This window comes from Equus przewalskii, chromosome 24 (assembly GCF_037783145.1).
Source record: "Equus przewalskii isolate Varuska chromosome 24, EquPr2, whole genome shotgun sequence".
NCBI classification, from domain to species: domain Eukaryota; kingdom Metazoa; phylum Chordata; class Mammalia; order Perissodactyla; family Equidae; genus Equus; species Equus przewalskii.
In genome coordinates this window covers 30,135,647-30,157,766 of record NC_091854.1, presented here as the reverse complement: position 1 = coordinate 30,157,766, position 22,120 = coordinate 30,135,647, and the positions used below count along the sequence as shown (strand labels likewise).

General features: G+C 39.3%; 1 protein-coding gene across 3 annotated transcripts in view; it reads left to right on the top strand.

The window, feature by feature from the left end:
• Positions 1–22,120, top strand: part of PDE4B (phosphodiesterase 4B) — a 486,699-nt gene that overhangs the window by 79,751 nt on the left and 384,828 nt on the right. For all 3 annotated transcript variants that reach the window (XM_070592237.1, XM_070592239.1, XM_070592240.1), the window contains exons 2-3: positions 15,439–15,551; positions 21,845–22,083. In XM_070592237.1, coding sequence (XP_070448338.1) covers positions 15,510–15,551; positions 21,845–22,083 — 281 coding nt within the window. In that variant the 5' untranslated portion in view covers positions 15,439–15,509. The remainder of the gene's footprint in view (positions 1–15,438; positions 15,552–21,844; positions 22,084–22,120) is intronic.

Below are 22,120 nucleotides of genomic sequence, written 5' to 3'. Positions count from 1 at the left end.
TATGTATTCACATTTTATCTTCTTTTTTTGTTTTACAGTAGTCATTCATTTGACAGATTTTATTGCGTGTCCACTACTGTGTAGTAGACACTTCTCCCAACTGTAGTCTCTTCTATGTAATCTTATTTTAGAGGTCATCTCTCTTTCCCTTTCATGCTCTGTCAACATGCAAACACACACACATACACACTCATATGCACACGCACACACATGCACATGCACACACACACACACACACAAAATTTAATGTGCTTGATTAAAAGTTTTATCTAGTCTCATGATAGCATTTTTCCGCTGGGGTTCTTTGTCTTCCATTTATTTACCTCTTTCCTTCCTTCTTTTTTTCCTTCCTTCCTTCCCTCCTTCCTTATTTATTTGCATAGATCTTGTGTTCTTTCCTCTTTGATTCTTATTCATCTTTGAGTGAAGTGAGTTCTTCTTGGCCAATAATTTGTTGGAGGTTTGTATGAGGATGGAGTTAGGACTTTGTTCCAGGAATAAAAGAAATTCCCTTTTTGTCATAGGGTCTGGCATATGAATGATTTATTATAGACTTTATTTCTTCTCGGCTGACCTAAATTGGCTTGGCAGTGTTGTTTTTATTTTGAATCCCACATGGGGGTACACTCTGATCTTTTCAGTACTTAGGGCCTCTAAAGGTGTTAATTTCATCCTGTAGCCCCCTCAAATCAAGCTTCTACCCCCATCACTTTCTGGAGACTCTTCTTTTCAAAGCTGGCTAATGACCACCTGATTTCTCTGTTCAACAATCCCGTCGGTGTCTTTACCTTGCCTGCCCTTTCTGTGTCATATGACAGTGTCTGCTATGCCTCCTCCTTAAAGCTTCTTACACCTTTGGTTTCTGTCACTATTATCTCCTTATTTTCTTCCTAATATTTTTTGATCACTCCTTTTGGTCTTCTTACCATCCTTCTTTCAAGATTCTACTCCCTCCAGATTACTTTCTGATTGTCACAAGGATGCATTTTCTAGGGTGCAGAGCTGAGCATTTTGATCCTCTGCTTACAGTTCTTCAAAAGCTTCTCCCACTTCCATTATATATGAAGTAAGGTCCGTACCATTTAGCTTTGTGTTAAAATGTCAACATGTTCTGTCTCTTACACGTCTTTCCAGTTGTGTTTTCTGTTCTTCATCTTGCAGATCCTGTTCTTCAGAACCATACAAACTAGGTACAATTCACCAAGCATACCATAATGTTGAATGTCTCTGTGATGTTTCTTCCAACTAGATTATTCTTCCAACTATTTTCCTTTGGTCAAGTCCATTTATCCTTCAAAACCATGCTCTGGTGTAAATCTATGACCCTCTTATTCATGTGAGTCGATCCCTTCCATGCATTTCTTCTCTACATAAAGCTCATTACTGCCCATTCAACACTGCAGTGTCCTAGATGGTGAACTCTCTGGCAGGCAGACTGGGTGCCTGTCAAATAGTACATCTGTCTATTTTCTTTCTTTAAATAAATGAATGATTGTCTCATAAGATTTAGGCTTCAGACCATTGCCTCATTTCCTGTCAAGCACTTAAAAACATGACCAGATAACAATGAAACAGGAGAACTCAAGATAGAAATTGTGGACTATGAAGGTAATTTTCTCTTTGTTCAGTATTACTTGATATAGTCTTAGAGTAAACATACTTAATAAATGATAATGGAGATTGTTTTATTCTCATCTAGGCAAAGAAAAAAATAACAATACCAAATCAAATCATCTACAGTAATTCCCTAAGAAGTGATAGGAAGATCTGTGTAACCTTTGTGTTCTGTGTTTGAAGTCTGTTTGTATTTTTACAAAAATTTCATCTACATTTGCATTATAGATATATAATTTCTGCAACACAGCCAGTAGAACAAATATTAAAGTCTTTAATCTGGATTGGCTGTCATTAGGACAATGACTCATTTATGACAATATGTAGAGTAGAGGTAAGGCCAAAGTCTTTTTGTGACCTGGATGATGTTGTCTAGCTTTATGATAAAATAGAGAAAGAGGTATTGCTTCTTTCTCATTAATTACTGAGGGAGAGTGTTCTGTATTATGTTCATGGTCGGATAGTAATTTATCAGTATTTGTTATTTCCTATAATCATCCATGAAAGGACTGTAGCCTAAAGGATTTGGGATTAATGTCTTTTCAGACGTTATGTTATTTCCTCATCTTATGATCTGTCCTTTTGTAATGATTGTAATGTTTACCTTGTCAGATTCATCTTGACCCCCTGCGCAGATCCCTGGAGACTGTCCTTCCCCAGTGAAGCAGTCATGCATGGTCTCTTGGTAATAAAAACTTCAGGCATAAATAGGTCTAAAGCAGAGTTATATAAGGTCATGTTATTTCAGTTGTGTTTTTTAAAAGGAAAGAGATTGAAAGAGGGCATCTTTGTGGTCAGGTGAAGGGATAAGACTGAACTCAAAATGTTTTGATGCGATTATGATTCAGCAAAGCATTTGATGAGGGCCTACGACATACAAGAGCCTCCAGGCACCACGCACCATTTCATTTAGTCCTCTCAATAACTCTGTGAGTTAGGATGCGTTGTGCCTGGTTTTATAACAAAGAACACAGTCTCAGAGAGATCAAGTAAATTGCTAAATGTCCCACAGTTAGTATGCAAGAGAGTTGGAATGTCAACCTAGAGTTTTCTGAATCCACTTTTAGAGAGCTCTCATGTATACAACAGTGGCGTGCCTTGAATAGGATTTATATTGGAGATTCTGCAAATGCCTATCAGTAGCACCAGAAATATTACTGCTCCTGTCATCCTAAAAGCGTGCAGCATTTTAACATGTTTTAATATTGATCATATATTATTGTAGCTATATCAAGAATATACGCAGCAAATAATTGTTTTTCACTGTTAGAAGCACAAGATTAGAAGGGTCAAATAACTTGTTAAAGATTCTATGGTTACTAATCGGGTTCTTCTGGGTAGCTAAAGATCAGTGAGAAGAAGTCTTGTTTTGGTTGGGAATTAACTAGTCTCCTTCACCTTCCTGATAAAATTATACGTATCCTACAAGAGCATGGTTCAGATTTACCTTCTCTGTGAATCCTTCCCTGGTCCTCCTGGGCAGACTTATGTGACCTTCTTGCATCTACTGCTGCACCTTGCAAGCACCTCTGTAATATAACCAGTTGTATCAATTGTCCATTCCCACTCTACTGCTCTACTGAGACGGTCCAACCCTTGAGGACAGAAGTGATGCCTTTCCATCTATGTATTCTCAGTACTATGCAGTACCTGGCCCTCAGTAGTGCTGAGTAAATGGTTGTTGGATAAATGAATGAATAAGTGAATGCCTGAGTACATGAGTATATGTATTCATAGATGAATTGCTTAGGCTGAAGTGTTTTTTGTGTATGTTTTAGCATGCTCTCTAATGTATAAATAAGCTTTTGCTAAAAACAAAACAAGACTGTTTAACTTAGAGGCAACATATGTAGGCGCTGTAGTGGAACAAACTGTGGACCAAATCCAGTTATTGGAATTTTAGTCCTCGTTGTGCCACTCACTGGGTGAATGACAAGTCAACTTTCATAGGGCTCTATATTTCATCTGTAAAATGAGGAATCACAGATGGCAAAAGTTACAAAGATGGTACTTGAATAAATAAACTTTGAAAAACACTGCTTTAAGGCATTTTATGGGAGGTATTATAAGTAGTGCTGTACTGGTTTTCAAGGTTTTCTTTTTAAGTAGCAGGCCTCTTGTCAAATAAAATCTTACACAGAGCCCCAGAATGCAAAGTAGATAAAAATTGAGATTTCATGGCTGCCAAACCTCTTTGTCTTCTAATACCTGCTGATTCTATTCTTTTATCCTTTATAGATCAAATGTGTTAGGTACCTGTCAAATTCATGTGTGAATCCATTCTCAGGAGGAGGCCTAATTTTGCATCTTTAAAAATAAGCAAGGAAATCATAGTTTCTGAATGTAAAGACACTTAAAGACCCATCAAAAATGTTTCCATGTGTTCTGTTATGCTCTATCAAAACAGTGTGACACCGCATTCTGGTATCATCACATTAGCTTCAGCCTTCTGCTTTTGAGAGATTTCTTCTTTCTTTCGTCTGTCCATCTACATCAGGATCCCTGACCTTTTAGTAGGGCTGGGACAGACTGTTTGGCTCAAAATTGAGTGTCTGCTTCTAAATAAGCAGTGATCATTGGCAGAGTTAATATCCATTTAATTCAGTTAGACCAGTAAATCTCATGCCATTAATTCATTTGAGGTCCTGGGAAGATTTCTCACATTTTGGGGATCTTCCTTATTACAGGAAGTCTGTAATGATGTGGTATTTATATCTCTGAGAAAGGAGCACACAGAAATTGTATGTACTTGTTTGCTGAAAACAATAATGAGCCATTTCCCTTTGTTATTTCAGTCTTCTTCCCAAGAAAGGAAAAATTTTAAATTGATGATGAGTCTTTGGGGTCTCCAAGCCTAAAAGGAAGACTTTGACCAAAGTCTTATCTATCTCTCACACGCCCCATGAAAGATGTTCGAAAAGGATTATACTGGTGGGCAATTTAAAAAAAGCCTAGGGGCATAGCACTTTTGAATGAATATCAAGAGTCTCGTGTATTAACTTAAAATAATTTTAGATATTGAAGCAAAGACCTAATTTAGAAGAAGAAAATACTTGTGAATTCTTGCTCAGACATAAGGGAAAGCAAAGGCAAATTATTATGTCTTTTTAGTTATGTTTTAGATCTAGAGTTTTATACACATAGTCTACGTTTTCCAGTTTAATGTAAATTTATGTGAGATTACATAAAAGAGTAGCTTTTCATAGGCTCCATATGTTCTGTCAACGACAGAATCTTATCTCTACTTTTTGTTTCATTATTTAAAAAAAATCTGATTCCTTTCATATCCTGAAATCTCACTTTTATTCCCAATTATCGTCTGTATCTTGGCCCAAACCCATCCGCAGTTACTGCTTGTTTGTTGATAAATGATGCTTGTCTGCTGCTTCCAAGAGGCAGTGGAGGATAATGGTTAGCTGTGTGAGTTCTGCTGGCGCAGTGCCTGGCTGGGAATCCTGTCTGTCCTCCCGTAGGTGAGGGAGCTTGGATGGGTCCTTCACCCCTTCTATGCTTCAGAATTCTCCCCTGTAAAAAGAGACAGAATTTCTTGTGAGAATTCCCTAAGACAATTTATTTAGGGACTGTGGAACAGTGCCCACCACAAAACTATTAGTCTCCCTCTCACAAGAGGAATGCTATATATCCTGTCAGTACTGACTTGTGGTGAGCTGACATTTGTGGTTTACCAGGCATTCTGGTTCTATCTCTTGCCCCCTCCTATCTGCTGCCTTTGGTGATCACACTTCTAGTACATCCAGGGAGAGGCATAGAGCATATCTATTTTATTTGTTCAAACATTTTTCAGTAAATACTTAATGCTTGGCACTGGGAATGAACTGACTAACAGTATTCACTGTGAGCTTCTGAGAGGTTCAAAACTATGCATTCTTACAAATAATTATGTCGTTATGATGATTACTGTGAATAAGAAAAGAGTAGTGATGTGATAAGACCTTGGGACAGGTAGGGGAAGGCAGTAAAGGCTTTTCTGAAGAAATGACATGGAAGCTGAAGGCTGAGGAATGAGGTGGGCAGGCAAGACTGGGGAGGTCTTACCATGTGGGAAAAGTCCAGAGACAAGGAAGGTACATGGACATTGGCTAAAGATAAATGAGTTAAAGGAGATGGTGATGTGGGATGAGGTGGGGAAGCAGTGGAAGCCAACACAGGAAGTTCAGGCTGGAACAGCAAGCGAGGACCAGATCTGTTGGGGCTTGTATGTCATATTAAGTGTTTGGAATTCTCCTAAATGTAATGGAAGCCATGAAGAATATAAAGTAGGGAAGTCATATAAGGAATTTTGTATTTTTCAAAGATCACTCTGGAGAATAGACAGAGGGCCAGCAGAAGGGGTTCTTTCTTAGTTCCTTAGTTACAGGACCTGTGAAGGGACTGAAGCCTCCTCTAGAAAGCTCTCTTTGATAACTTTTGCCTGTAGAGGTGACCTTTATTCATGTATTCACCTAAAGAACCGATTGTTTCTTCCTGTTATAGCATTTATCACACTGCTCTGTGAGCCTGACACCTGCCAATGACGCCTTACGTATTGTAGAATGAATAATCATTGATTCATCCCCTGAAGACTAGACGTGGGCATTTTAAAGTCAAAGATTATGTCATATTCATCTTTTATTACCCACAACGTCTAGCAAGTCTCTGTCCACATAACAGGTTCTCAGTAGTTTTTTGTTACTCTTGTTCAGGAACCGAAGGAAAAGAAGTGGTCAGTATTCATGATGGATGGAAATGAGAATTTTGGATCATGGATGTAATCTAATTTTTTGCACTCTCATTGAAAGTTGGTAATATTAATTGGGATCCTAGAGCAGCTGTAATAGGTTTATGAAAGTTACTAAATAGCTCTGAGGGTGGCGTTAGAGGACCTCAATTTTGGGATGAGCAGCAAATACTTAAGTGAACTGATGATCCTTCATCCATACTGGTCCTTTGCATTTATTTGTAGACCTTCTAGGGTTCATGTTAGGAGATAGTAAACATTCCCTAATCGTTTCTAAAGCTTCCCTAATCACATTGTCACTTTGATACAATGATAACTCAGAGATGGAAACCCTCAGATATTGAGAGAGCTTACAATATCAAAATGTTCATTGATTTGAACATGGGGCTTGACTATGCTATTTGAATATATGACTTCTTTGTTCTTTCCTTCTTTTTTAATATGGAACCAAATATGGCTGAGAAACAAAACAATTTATATGCCACCTTATGGCATTTTAAATTATAAAAGATTAATCAGTGGTACTTCTTTTTAGAGTAGGAAAATAATTCAACTCCTTAAAACTTTCCAATTTAGACAGTTTTTATTGGAGAGAAACTCACTAAGAAATCTATTAAGGCATTATTTATACAAATAGAAACATGGGAATAATTTGTGACTTTTTCTCTGTTGTCAGAAATTAACATTCATCCAATCAAGTTGTATACTAAGAATTCTTTCTTTCCTTCTTGTCAGCATGTGTATTGATTTCAAGTTTGGATCCTATTAGCAGTTTAGAGAGAACACATTTTATGGCAGAAATTGGTTTTAAGTGGTTGTTCCGGAGACACATTCTGCTCAGAGCAGCATCCAGGCTACTTCGCAGTCTGGCGACTATTAAAAGAATGCCATTATCTCTTTGTTACTTATTCTCTCAGGCTAAGCTAATGGTTTAAGTTCATATTAATTCTTCATACTTTTCAAATTTTTGTCTCAAAAGTTCTTGATGGTTATTCCCTAGTTAAAAAGCTGATTTTCTTTCTCAGAAATGCTTACATCTAAATGTTGGGTGCTTACACTTTTAAGAAGTTTTACACAGAAGTTGTCTTTTTGTTTTGCATACACATTTTTTCTCAAATTTGTGTGCTCTCCGTTATTTGCCTCTCACTGCAACAATTTTTGTCTCCCCAACAGTCAAACCAAAATCAGCTGTAATTCAGTCCAGCAGTCCTGAGTTTCTGAAAATGTGATGAGACCAGCAGACACAAACCCAAGGGGGGAGTTTAGTCCTTTATGTATCAAATTCTCAGCATATTGATCCATTTATTGAGTCTAGAGTGCTGGTTTTTATAGTTTGTGTTCACTTCCACTAGTTTCCTGGAATTTCATAAAATTTGTGGAAAATTATAACCCAACCCCTTTTCAACCCTTTGACAATTGAGGACCGCAAAAGCTCAGAGGTAGGCAGGTCACTATAGCCAGGCAGTTGTGGGGCTGTGAATGGGGATGGCAATTCGGGCTCCTCTTTGTCTAACATTTCTTCCTCCAATTCATACTACCTTAGATGCTAGCGCAAACCAGGAAACTCTCCTTTTCTTGAACTAGACTTTATGCTAGTTATTTTAAAAAATTAAGACCCACTGGTCTACTGTAGAGGTTCTTAGACATTTGTACTGTATGAGTCAGTAAAATTTCCAGAGAACTAGAGGACTGACAAAGAGTTGCCAGTGTTTAATTTTCTCAGTTGAGGTCACTAAGAAACAAAAGAAAGAAATTCTCCTGCACCATGACATTATCATCATTTCATAAGCAGACATTTTAACATCTGAAAGGATGGTGAGTAGGACTTTTCCTTTTAATCTAGAAATGGTGATTGTAACCCAAAACAGGGGACTAAGGCCCATCAAGAGATCCCTCATTCTCTAAGGAGAGCTGTATGCAAAAGTTGTCAGGGAATTCCCTCCGAGAGGTAGCCAGCTGGATTCTGACACCGGTCATCACTCAGGCAGCCTCCCTATCCTCATGTAAGCAGGCTCTCGGTGGGGGAGGATGGAATGAGAAGAGGTGTTGGAGAAGTGAGTTGTTGGCCTGTTGAAGATGAAGAACCACTTCTAGTGATCAAGGGTGCCTTCAGTAAAAGGATGCTTAGCTTGTGTCCCATAGAGTTGAGGTAGGAAAACAAAAGGGATTTAATATAAGAAACTGATTACTCAAGCATCAGATGACGAAAATGGAAAGGGATCAGCCAGGTGACCCAAAGATTAGTCAATTGCAAGAAGCAATTACCACTCTTAAGGCTGAAGGAAAAAAGAGGAAGATAGTATTACAGGAGTCTAGGAGTGTGAAGGAGGGGTTTGCACTGTAGGAACTGGAAGCACCAAGGGGTTGCTCTGAAGCCAGTAAGCAGGCATCTGAAGAGGGTATCATGTGGGTAGTTCTGGGTCTGCCAGAAGGTAGTGCCAAAGTTGTCTCTACTCTTAGAAGGAGGAAGAGTCTTTTCTCTGCAATTCTCTTCTTCCAGTCTCCTACCTGTGATTCCATTGTCAGCTCCTAAAGGAAGCCAGCTAGGAAGAGAATCTGTGAAATGTAGTTTGCAATATCTCAGCCCCAGCATCACAGAGCTTAGTTTAGAATGGCTGGCTTGGGGCTGAAAGACATTGATGAAAAATGGACACAGTGTCTTATTTCTTCAGTGATCACTTATGCAGAAGAATTTCTGATCTGCTTTTTGTGACTTCTTGAGCAAGGGACAAAGAGAAATGGAGAGAGATAGCAGGGCAGAGAGGAGAGATGGCAGCAAAGCAGCTTACGTCTTCACCACTTGGTGTGACAAGGATGCTTGAGCTTATTCTGGGTCAGTCGCATTGTGGCTTGAGCCATCTTGTCATTACTTCAATCAAGGGAGTAGACTGTTGGGCAAGGGGACCCTACCAACAAGAGTTTTGGTGTGTACTAGTGGGGATGAGAGCTGAAGAGATTAGAAAAGTTATTTTTTCCCACTGGGCAAGCTCCTACTTAGCCCTAAGAAGAGAGCCAGCATTTGGACACCTGCCTTAGAAAGGGCATCATTACACAGTTTGTTTTTGTCAGAGAAGCAGTGGTACTCAACAGAGCACTGCAACTAAATGCCCAGTTAAGTAAGAAGACTGTTGCTCCTTTTCATTCCACTCTGTTGTAATGTGGAAGGAGCTAGAACCTGAAGAGGAAAGGAGAGAGGAGGAATAAAGAGTAGACCATTCCCTCTTCCCACTGCAAGTCCTACACACTGGCCACTGACTGAGAAAGGCCAAGGAGATGTGATTCAAAGCAGTTATATGTTGGAGTTATGGACTCAGTCTGAACTGTTGTTAAGGAAGAGGAAATAGATTTGACATTGCAGATGGAAAACAGTTATTGGAGAAAAATTAAAACCAGTACATATCTGTACCATACTGAGTTCAGAATGTCTAATAAATCCATTACACACACACAAAAAAAACCCCAAAATGAAACTTTTTTGCATACCATGTCAGAATAAAGAGTGACCTTTAAGTTGGAAAAAAGTAGCTTTCTTAAAAACTCAAAATAGTACCCTTATTTTTTGCATTTCTTCATGGTTTGGTCTAGCATGTATCCATGATGTAGGATTTTAGAATAATTATTTTTACTTATTGAAATTTCTATCAGCCAGGGATTACTAGTCCTGATAACTGTAACCTGTTGAAAGAGAAATTCACACTATCCTACGGCAGCCAGGGGCCTTTCCCTCATTTCAGCTTTTAAATCTCTGAGGAGAAAAGAGAAAGAGGGAGAGACAAAATTATATGAAAAATACTATAGTCTTTGAACATAACAGAAAGTTATGAAAGATTAATTTAAGTTTAGAAACTCCTTTTAAGTCGTGAAATATAAAACCACAGGAAAACTATTAAAATATGACAGAAATGGAATTTATGTTCATCATACTTACTCATCATCTTAGAAATTCTTAGAAATACTTTGTTTTAATGAAGCATATGGTGTTCTATTTATTGAGAAGGAAATTTTGCTAATGGAAGAATATTCTCAAACTAAGATAGCCTGACCTTTTCTGTTTTTCACATTTGCCTTAAATTTGAGGCATTTTAAAACTTCAGTATTTTTTTTAAAAATTACTCCTTTTTGTCCTTATGTGATTAGGAAGCATGGTTCCAGAAAACTGATCAACTTAACTTGTATTCCAACATCGGAAAAAGAAATAAAAATTGCTTGTTCACTTCTGCCTTGGAAAGATGTGAATAGGCCCAGTCAGCTGCATGGTGCTAGGTTAGGAGACTTGGCTTCGGAAGCGGAATGTTCTTGTCTGAACCCGCGGAGTATGCCTTTGGGCATGTTTCATTACTATTCCGAGACTTGATTTCCTCACCTGTCACGATCATTGTGCCCGCTTCGTTTGGTTGGCTGCTCTTATGAGACATAATGGAAATCATGTATGTACCGTGCTTAAACTGGCTCAAGATAAATTCTCAATCCACACCAGCTAAATGAAGGCGACCAACATTGGCAATCAGCAATAGTATGGCATGTATAATACCTAGTCTCCTATATCATACCCATTATAAATACTATCTCACTTAATGTATAATATTAAATTAAATAGTATAATATAATAACAATATAATATTAACATATTATAATGTTTCTCTGAATCACAAACAGAATCACCATTGCTACCCATGAGTGATGACATAAAACTATTTCTGCCTCACAAAAGCAACTTGAGACCTTCTTTTCTTTCTTTCTTTCTTTTTTTTTTTTTTAAAGATTTTATTTTTTTCCATTTTCTCCCCAAAGCCCCCTGGTACATAGTTGTATATTCTTCATTGTGGGTCCTTCTAGTTGTGGCGTGTGGGACGCTGCCTCAGCGTGGTTTGATGAGCAGTGCCATGTCCATGCCCAGGATTTGAACCAATGAAACACTGGGCCGCCTGCAGCAGAGTGCGCGAACTTAACCTCTCGGCCACGGGGCCAGCCTCCAGACCTTCTTTTCTAAAAGCCATAAAACCATTCTTGAACTCCAACTAGACTTCATTCATTCATTCTCTGAACACTTATTTATTCAGACCCTTCTCTGTCTCAATCACTGTACTAGGCACTGAGGGGGCATATTTTAAACTTGTCCTCTAGCTTTGTAAAATTTTTGGAGCAAATCTGTTATCAGTCTGGGTCCTAACAGGAAATAGATCGCACTCCCAAAGGGGGTGAAAGATTGTTTCGTGGAAGTACTATTTACAAAAGGTGAGGGAAGAGTTGAGGATGGCCAGAAAGGGATGATGAAGCACCCCGGGGTGAACAGTGGAAAGTTGCCACCAGGCCTATGTCTGAAGGATCAAGTGGAGACAGTAGCCAGTGGAACCCAGGGAAACCTGTCACCTAAGAAGAGGGGTTGTGACCTACAGGAGAGGACTTGAGCCACTATAAAACCATGGCCAGCAGAGAGGAACCTCTCTTTCGTCCTGCCTTCCAGCCTCCTGCCTCACTTCCCATTGACTGAACACATCCAGAAACCAGAGAGGTAGGGAGCCCAGGGACTCAACTGCTGAGGCCCAGCCTCCCAGTGCACAGGCAGGATGGGAAGGTGGAGGAGTGGATCTCGAGGGACAAAAGGGAAATATCCAGAAATAATCTCTCCCTCTCTCTTTTTTTGTTGTTTTATATAACAGATGTTGGGTTTTATTTCTGAATACAAAAGTAATATATTTTTAACGTAGAACATTTGGAAAACTGTCTTGTAACTTGAGATCCTGCTTTTTTCTAGCCAGGACATGCTCCCAGTTGAAGGCACATGAATTTATCCAGTAAGTTCTCACACTCAAAGTGTCATGAAACATAAATTTATTTCCGTGGCTAAGACCTCACAGAAATACTCTTGCATGCCAAAGGGTCTTCTGATGTTACCCTGAAACATCGTGTCTATCTGCCTGTCACAAATTTTCTTACCACAGCATCTTCCTCCATGTATCACATCCTTGGTATGTTAAATTTCTTTCCATGTTTTTGCATACCATATTGTTCTCCACTATCTCCGCTGAACAAATCTCCTTACTATATAAACCAGAAAGAAACCTCACTTCCTTCCCAAAGGCTTCCCTGAAACCCAACACCAACTGTTTCTTCATCTCTTAGAGGAGTTTTATTCACATACAGGATTTTAGCACTTGATTATATTCTTTGATTCACTCATTTTACAATTATTTTCAAGCACTACTATGCACCAAGTACATATTTAATATATTTAGGTCTTTCCTTCCAAACTAGACCTACAATTCTTGAGGGCCAGATTTGCAGGGAGCTTCATTTGGATCCTATTATGCTTTGCGCACAACTCCAAAGATACAGTTAGGGTCTTGCTCTTCATTTCTGCTGGGGAAACATGAGCGTTGTTCCTCTCTAATGAAGGTAGTCTAGAGAGTTCCACTCCAGTTGTGTGTTTTATCCTATTTTTAAGTGCATTTCCTGCCCAGCGAATTGGATAAGATAAAAAAGTAAATTTTGCTTCATAGACTTTTCCAACTAATGCAGTCTGTGAAGCCATTTGTTTTAGAGCTCACTTTGCTTTCTGAATTTCTTCACAGAAACACCTCCCTCCTAATTATGATTCTTTGAAATTGACTGCAAATAACACGGGCATCTCGATAGTTCTGATGCTAAACATATCAGTCAAATGTGTTTCATTTTGCACCAGGATAGGATACAATGCTGCATGGATTCTATTAACTGGGTGAATTCAGTTGACAGTCTTTTAATAGGTATTTAGGAAACCATATAATTTATGAAGTAGCTATGGCCTAGACTTGGGCTCTAGCCCGTCACTGTTCCTTAGTTTCTTCGTTCGAGATAAGTAGATATTGTTTACTTCACAAAGAGATAGTTCCCCAAATATATGACACAAGAAGTTTTGTAGAAATAAAGTAACTTAAAAAATAAATTAATATTCTCATGTACTTTGTGGGCCTTATATAAAATATATTATAATTATTATTATATATAATGATTTATATATAATCATATATATGAATTATATAATATGTAATATATTTTCATATATATTTATGTATATAATGATTTTTTGGCTCATAAAATAACACATCACAAAAAGAAATAAAAACCTCCTATAACTCATATAATGTCCACTGCTATAATTTTACACAGCTTCTTTAATATTTTTCTCTGATTGTATTTTTACATAGTTATAATCATTGGGTATATCTAGTTCTATATCCTGCATGTAAAACTGAAATTTTGAGTCTTGCTTTTTTTTTTTTAACTTAGAAGTATCAACTTTTTCCCCCCACCTGTCTAGAGGCACTCAAGATTGAATATAACCGTGATCAAATATGTTTGCTATTTGTCTGCTTTTGCTGGATTTCAAGCAGCCTTTGAGTAAAAGCTCTGAAATCCTGCTTACGCGTCTGTGGTCAGTGTCGGAAGGGCTCAGTGCTGCAACCCTTGCTTGGTGTTTGCTTGGCATATTGAACCAAACACCTGAAGAGCCTGTGGGGTTCTCTCCCCGGAACACTTACGAAGGCAGGGTTTTTCCCTGCCCCCACTCTCCTATCTACTCTGTCAGCTTCACTACCAACTCCTGCATAATATAGTCAAATTATGTGTTAGGAATTCAACCCTGGTTTCCTGGGTGATGATACAATGCCACTACTTAGTATTCCTAGTCACATAGCTACAATTCCATCACGCTCTTAATCTATATATATCTTTATGTTCAAGCAGCCGACTTTTCAGATCAGGCGTGCATTAAGAGTTTGAATGTACAGAGGGAGAAAACACAGGAGCTTCTTGAGCTCAGCAAAGATGCAGGACATTTTTGATACCAAGATCTTGAGAAACCACCATATGGACTAACGCTTGTTACATCTGATGATTTCTATAGTATATCTTTTCCAGTTCAATTCTGCAAACTCAGAATTCTTCATATTCTCTTGTAGACTATTGTGTGCCTGAATTTTAAATTTGGGCCTGAGTTTCCACAAACCAGGGACTAGTTTTCACTTGGAGCTGGCACATCCAGTGTGCACCCTTAAATTTTGATAACTGAATTTTGGTAAGTGAAGTTGTTTGTTTCTGAAGTGGCTTCCAGTGATGTATACAAAGCAAATGTCATAATCTGCAGTGTCTCTACCTCAAAATGGCCAGGTTTGTATGATTTCAACCAGGGAATTCTAGCTCTTTCTGACTACCGGTTGCTAAAATTCTCTGTGATGGATACTTGCCTATGTATTTACACATGTGAGAGGTTTAAACTGATGGTAAAATTGAAATTAAGATTTTTTTGGTCAGGTATATTTTTTGTATTGGTCTATTTTTCTTTCTTTTCCTTTTTTTGACAACAGTATCAAATAGTCATATTCCTTAAATTCTAAATCTCCCATATTTTGGCTGTGCTACCTTGGCCAAATTATTTTTCTGATCCTCTGTTCTCTTATTAGAAAACAAAAAGGGGCCAGCCTGGTGGCGCAGTGGTTAAGTGCACACGTTCCGCTTTGGCGGCCTGGGGTTTGCTGGTTCGAATCCCAAGTGCGGACATGGCACTGCTTGGCATGCCATGCTGTGGTAGGCGTCCCACATATAAAATAGAGGAAGATGGGCATGGATGTTAGCTCAGGGCCAGTCTTCCTCAGCAAAAAAAGGAGGATTGGCAGCAGTTAGCTCAGGGCTAATCTTCCTCATAAGAAAAAAAAAGAAAAAAAGATGAAAATAATCTCACAGACTATTATGGGGATCAAATGAAATACTGTATGGGAAAGTACTTTTTAAAGTATAAAGCCCTTCACAAATACATATTATTTCTATATTCTTAATCACCATTGGTTATGTGGGAGCCTAGTTGTTCCCCTCTATACTTTTTCTCTCCTCCCAAATAGCTTTCCACTGATTTCTTGGATTTTTGTATTTTTTGAACCTATTTTCTCATATGTCAGATTTAATTGCCTTGGTAAATTGTGTTATTTACTTATACATGTACATCATATACACTCAGATGTTAGTTTGGAGAATACAAATAAGCCATGTGTTTGTATTTAACTAAGCATACCGAGCTGTTCTTTTTTTTGTGTGCCTTTTTTCCCCTGTAGGTCTTAAAAATTGTCAGAGAAGCTGCACTGAATAACAGACATCCTAGAAGGGGATATTTTCCACCTCTATAATGAAGAAAAGCAGGAGTGTGATGGCAGTGACGGCTGATGATGTAAGTCCCAAAAGTCAGAGTTGCCGGATTCCGCCCACTTTTTGTCTGCTCAATAGAGAAGTCACTCCCTAATCGTATCAATGGGCAGGCAGGCTTGTTTAACAGCACCACTCTGTGACTAGGTGTTTCTGTGACCCTGAGGCTGCCAGCACCTGGACCCAGCACTCTGTGACGTAGAGAGCAGGCACGCTGCCCTCTCCACAGCTTGGAGCTCTGTGGTTCTCATTCCCATTCAGCAATCTCTGGTGTGTGCCCCCATCCTCACTCTTAGAAACTCTTCTCTCCACACTGCTAGTAGCTTCCTCACGACTTCTTCCACGTCTTCAGCCAGGTACAGCTCATCTGTGAGAGTCACCTCCCCATGGTGGAGTCTTTGACAACTACTTGTAAGAAGTTTGTGATGTACACATCCTCTGGGTCTCGGCTACCCAAGTGAGGTCCCCCCGACCTGCAGTAGCAGCATCACCTAAGTGTTCATTAGAAATGCAGAATCTCAGGGCACACGTCAGACCTACACGTCAGCCTGTGTTTTAACAAGGTCCCAGGGGAACTAGAGGTGCCGGCTCTAGGCCATCTGAAGAAGACTGTGAGCTCACCATCTCCACAGCTTTCCATCTTGGCTGTCTGAGATTAATTATCTCCTTTGCTTTCCACTGACCAGCCCTCCATTAGTGTGGCTTTAATTGTCCAGTCCTTTCTCCGTTTCTGTTTGTAATAGAGCTAAAAAGTATATGTCACTAATCAGATATGCAGATGGCAAGGAGGGAGGGAGGAAAAAGAGGAAATTTTCCTTGCTCTCTGAAATAGCTCATCTTGTCGTTATACTCCTATTTCACAGATAGGGGAGAGGCTGGGAGGAACTTGAACTTGGCAATTAATGTAAAATGGTGTGTTTTGGATAAATGCCGGGTCTTTTGGGATTTCTCCCAGTTCTTCCTTCTTCCCTTTAACCACATGGCTTTGGGCAAAGGGGGGAAACTTAACAGTAATTAACATTATAGTAACAGGTGTGCAGTGTTGTCCTTTTCCACTAGTGCCTACTGTTGTCCTGTTGAGGACAGCTCATTTCCCCAGGTCTTTGGTACTCGGTCTCTGCCCTTGGTCCAGCACGCTTAGGCACGTGGCAGGTGACTGCTGTCAGTATGAGCAGTGCACCTTCGCCGCTCACTTGAGTTTGTCCTTTTCCTCCACTGCCCTCGTTCTTCACCTAACTTCTCACAGGGCTCTGGTAGTTTAAAGGACTCAGCTTTGCTTTATATCCAGCCTTCGCCTTTGGGCTGCTCACCACATGGACTCCTGGTCCCTTTGCCTCATGCTGCAGCAAACCCTCAGCAGGCAAGCTGAGGCTAATTCTCACCTTCCTCCTGTGTCCCTCCTTGTGGGAACTTCTAGGACCCGCAAGTGCAGAGGGAGACAGGCGTGCTATGAGGCTCTTGCCTTCAAACGCCCTCCTTTGCCACTGCCATTTCTACTCCTTTGTGTTGAGGGACCTACTTCGTGTTCTGTTCTCATCACCTATGACAATACTGCCTTTCTTCATTTCTCCCTTCTCTGCCCCGTGACCACAAGGGAACTTCCCTTCAGTCACATTCTGAGTTCTCAGTTCTGACGGTAGAAAGCTATTTTCAGGGCTCCACGCTCTGCTCAGGGCATCCAAAGGAAAGCTTCTGGAATTGAGAAATCTCTTTTTCTCTTAAAAAAAGATTAAAGCTGGGGTTGTCCCTTAATATTATTTTATACTGTGTGTGCTAAGATTCTTTTTTTGAAAGAACAAAACTAAGCAATACATTCTGTCTATGAAAGATGGACAACCATTCTTTCTTTTTCATTGCATCCTTACAGTAAAAATCCTGATCCTGTCAGAGACAATTGTTGCCATGGTCAAAACAATTGTGCCACGTTGCACAAGAATGTGCAAAAAAGAAAAGCACGTTCAAAGACTATTAATGCCACCAAGAGTGGATAATTATAACCTAGATTTGCACTGTCCAACGTGGTAGCCACTAGCCACACGTGACTACTAAGCACTAGTCTGATTGGAGATGTACTATAAGTGTAAATTAGATCTTGGAGTTTGAATATATAGCGGTACAAATAGAAAAGAATGCAAAATATTTCATTAATATTTTTTGATATAGATTACATGTTGAAATAATATTTAGGATATACAAGGCTAGGTAAAGTATACCATTAAGAGTAAATTTATCTGTTTCTTTTTTACTTTTTCAATGTGGCTGCTAGAAAATTTAAAATTATACATTTGGTTTTCATTTGTGGTTTGCTCTTTATTTCTAGTGGACAGCGATGACCTAGAACTTTTCACTATGTACCTCAAACTTTGCGTACCGTGCAAAAGATCATATGGAATGTTACACACAGTAGCTCCTCCCTCACAAACGCAACTTAGCAGATTTTATATTTTATATACCACACCCTTGACGTAAGTTTTCACCCCCTTAAGTCAGGGATATTTTATTTCATTTATTTCAACTTAGCAAACAAATATCCACATAGTGTTAATTTAGCACCTGTGGTGTGCCAAAAGCTGGTTAGGATCTAGAGAGTCAGCGAGAAACAGCAGAGTCCTTATCCCTGAGAGCTGACACTCCAGAGGGAAGGGTAGACATGGATAAATAAACTATAAAACACTCCCAGCTCTGATGAGGGCTGTTTGGAGAAACGAAGTTGTTCAAGGTGGCCAAAAGTGATTGCATGATAAGAATAGGGTGTTTGTGGAAGGATAATGTAAGGAGATGATACATGGACAGTGAGGGAGTGATGTTCTGATGTCAGGAAAGGGAAGCACATTTCTGTAAAGGAAAGAGCATGTGCAAAGGCCCTTTCTGCAGGCAGGACCCAGTGTTTGGCTCTGTGGGAATACACAAATGAATAAGCACGACTGCCGCCTTCATGTACCTGCAGTACACAACCGACTGTAATGGGAGACTTAATGTGATGAGTGACGTAGGAACAGTGTGCATTCACCACTTTGCATTCGGAAACTAAGTTCCAGAAATGAGGGGTAAATTAATTGCTATTCAAGTATTGAACACAAGCAATTAGCTGTGACTTAAAGGAATTGCAGTATAGTTTAGAGAGGAGGGAGTTGCAGGTTTGGGGAGGAGTTGAAAAGCGGAAAATGACTAAAGAGACTAGAAGAGAAGAACCAGGAGATACGTGCGTTAGAGACAGTGGGAGAGGGAGGGGAGGGGGAGTGGTTGACTGTATATAATATATATGGTGCCCTTGATAGGGCCCTAAGTGTCATTTGACGCTTCCCATAATTTCCAGAATTGACAAACTCTGGCCTATGGTCCGAGTTGAACGTGCACCTAAGCGCACTAGAAGTCCTTGGAAATACCTAATCTCACTTTTTTTTTTTACCATAAGTTTAATCGGGAGAACTCAAAAATCAGGAAGCTCCCAAATGACTGGAATAGACAGACGAAAGACGAAACAACAGCAGCAGCAACAAAGCCCTGAGCGTTAGGCACCGATGCGCCTCATGTGGACATCTCAGTGCTCCTCGCTTGGGTAGTTTTGATATGGGGATAGGACAGTTAATTTCTTTGGTGTCGCCTTCCCTTCCTCGCTGCAAACTCTTCCTACTTAGGTACAGCGGTTCACACTAGCTTTGCATTTGTGATAACCTATTGGAATTACATTGGCAAAAACACTGATTTTCAAACAAATGGTTATCCGGGAACGTGAGGATAATCCAACAGAAGGCTGTTTCCTTTGGGATTATAGAGACATAGGGTGAATTGGGGGCAGTAGGATACATTGTAAAATTTGTGATTTCCAGAAGTAAACGTCCAGTTAATGTTCCTTCCCCCCAAAATTTTGATCTGATGAATTGTATTGTCAGCCAGAATCGTGATAGTTAAAATAGGAAAATAAGTCCAAAAAATCACAAATTCAGTAATTGAGAATGTACTGAATCAGATTTTGCCTTTGAAGACATAAACAAGGGGAGTACTGTATAAGTTATTAGTATGAATTAAAGAGGTTGAGGTATTTTTGAATAAATCTACATGGCTTAATTAGTGTTTGTAAAACAACAGTAATGTTTTCAATGTTTAACTTGATTTATAAAAAGCTATTCCATTATGTTCTTTTGTGGCAAGGCATTTTCATGTTAACTGAGGCCTTTTGAAACAAATTCTTTTAACTTAAAGAATGACTTCAAATCTGTAAATTCAAGCCTGTTGGCAGGTCAGTGTGGGGGATATTTTGTGGTAGGTGTGACTTTGTTACTTTTCAAATAAGTCCCAAATAAATACCCATTTAGTTTATTTACTACAATTAAACCTATTTGGTAATATTTCCTTTTTCTAGAAGAGAAAAATACCCAATAACTTTATTAGGAGACCATGGTAGTTGGTGGTTGAGTTAAATGAGACTCTTATTTCTGTTCTCTGGTACAGTGTTCCTTGCTCAAGAGATGAAGTGTGTACTTAGGATGTTGGCTTCCAGATAACCAGTACTTTCTTTATATGAATATTTGGAACTGGACTGATTTATAGTTGTGAGTTCTGGCTTTTAGTTTGTTCTTAAATCTCTTCAGGAAGACGTTGTATATTCTGTTTCCTCAATTAGTCCCTAAGTCTTTTGAGAAAGAAATATATATACACTAAGCTTTCCCCTCAGCTGCTTGTTTCTAAAACATACACACAAACACACGCACCCACACACACACACACTGACCACAGTAAGTGCTAGGCGTATAGTTGGTTTTAATATAATAACCAGTTATAAAACACTGGACACATTCCAGAATATTTCAAACTCTGGAAAATTCTAGATTGTTTTGTTTTCTTCCTGTTATTGAATTGTGATTCTACTGAATTTCAAATAAATGGCGTTCTAAAACCATCAGTCAAGCACAAGAAAATATGACAATTTCTCATGTTCAGGTAGAGAGAGTGGGGCCCCTGAAAATTGTCAGGCCTATTCGTGTTCAGATTTCCATCATCTAAATGTGATCTTGTGTGGATCAGGTAGGTATACATCACTAGAATATAGAATCTGATTGCAGGTACTCTGCCTTTTTTTGTTGTTGTGTCCTTCCTAAGCGGCACAGTGCAAAACTATAATAGGTGTGAGATAAATATTTGTTGCTTGAACCCAGGCAGACCCATAAACTTGAGTAAATGATTCTTGTATGAACTAGGATAGGAATGGGTGGAGGAGGGGGGCAGAGAACTTTTGTTTGTTTAAAGCTTAGGACGTCTCGTCCCGTGCTCTCCTAAGTCTATTTTGAAGGGCTAGTACGAAAAACCTGTCTTTTTAGAGCCACAGAATGACTTTCAGGAGAGAAACCTTGACCTGGTGGTAGGACTTCATTATTCCCTGTTAAAGCAAGAGTGGAGAGTGACAGTTATATTCTTTGAACTCCAAGTTGCTACGACTGGGCCTTTGCAGTGCTGTAGCATTTTCTCTCTTAGAGCTGGCGTGAATACTACATCAGGCAGAGGCTCATATGGGGCTCCCACTCCCAATAGTACCAGGAACCATAGTCACCAAGAGATGTAGGAAGAATGAATACTTCTTATCACTGGTTAGAGTACAATGTCTTCATCGTCTCACAAGTACTTCATTCATGTCAGCACCAGGGCATGAACTGGACACATGGCAGTTCAGTTCAGGACTGGACAAAGTCTACTCTTCTTTGTCTGGGCTCTTAGGTAATTTGACCAAAAAAAAAAAAAAAAAAAAAAACACAAAAGAAAAGAAAACAAAAGAAAAGAAACTTCAACCCTGAGAAGACCTTTTGTGGAAAGCTTCAGTCTGTCACCCATAATTATCAACATCTTGCTGTCCTAAGATAGAAAATATTTTTACTTCAAAACAGTAAACAAGAAACTTTAGCTAAGATAGTTTGTCGCCATGTTGAAGAATGATAACACTGATTTCCAAAATATGTATTCAATTATAAGCTTTCATTCTAGCAAAATAAAAGAAAAAGAAAGAAAAAATACTTAAGAAAGAGAAAGAAAATGGAAGGGCCTCCAATCCATGTGCTGTAACTGGGAAATATTATCTACAGTCCTAAAGATCACCAAGAATATGCAACTGGTATATTCATTCTAAAAGCTGAGAATTAGAGCACCCTTCCTTGTTTGCCCTTAAGCTTCTGACGTCGATGTTAGCTTCTGGTTGTGAGCTCATGGATCAGGACTTTGTGAGTGACAGCTTGATCATTTAGTTTCTTAGTTTACTCTCTTGCGCATCATTTTAAACAGCTGAATTTCGTTCTCCTCTTCTTTTTTCTTCCCCTGTGGTTCCTCCAGAATGTTAAAGATTACTTTGAATGTAGCTTGAGTAAATCCTACAGTTCTTCTAGCAACACGCTCGGCATCGACCTCTGGAGAGGGAGAAGGTGCTGCTCAGGAAACTTGCAGTTGCCACCGCTGTCCCAAAGACAGAGCGAGAGGGCCAGGACTCCCGAGGGAGACGGCGTGCCGAGACCCACCACATTGCCTTTGACAACGCTTCCCAGCATCGCGATTACAACTGTGAGCCAGGAGCGGTGAGTAGCCTCAAAAGTAAACGTCAGTTCTAACTTT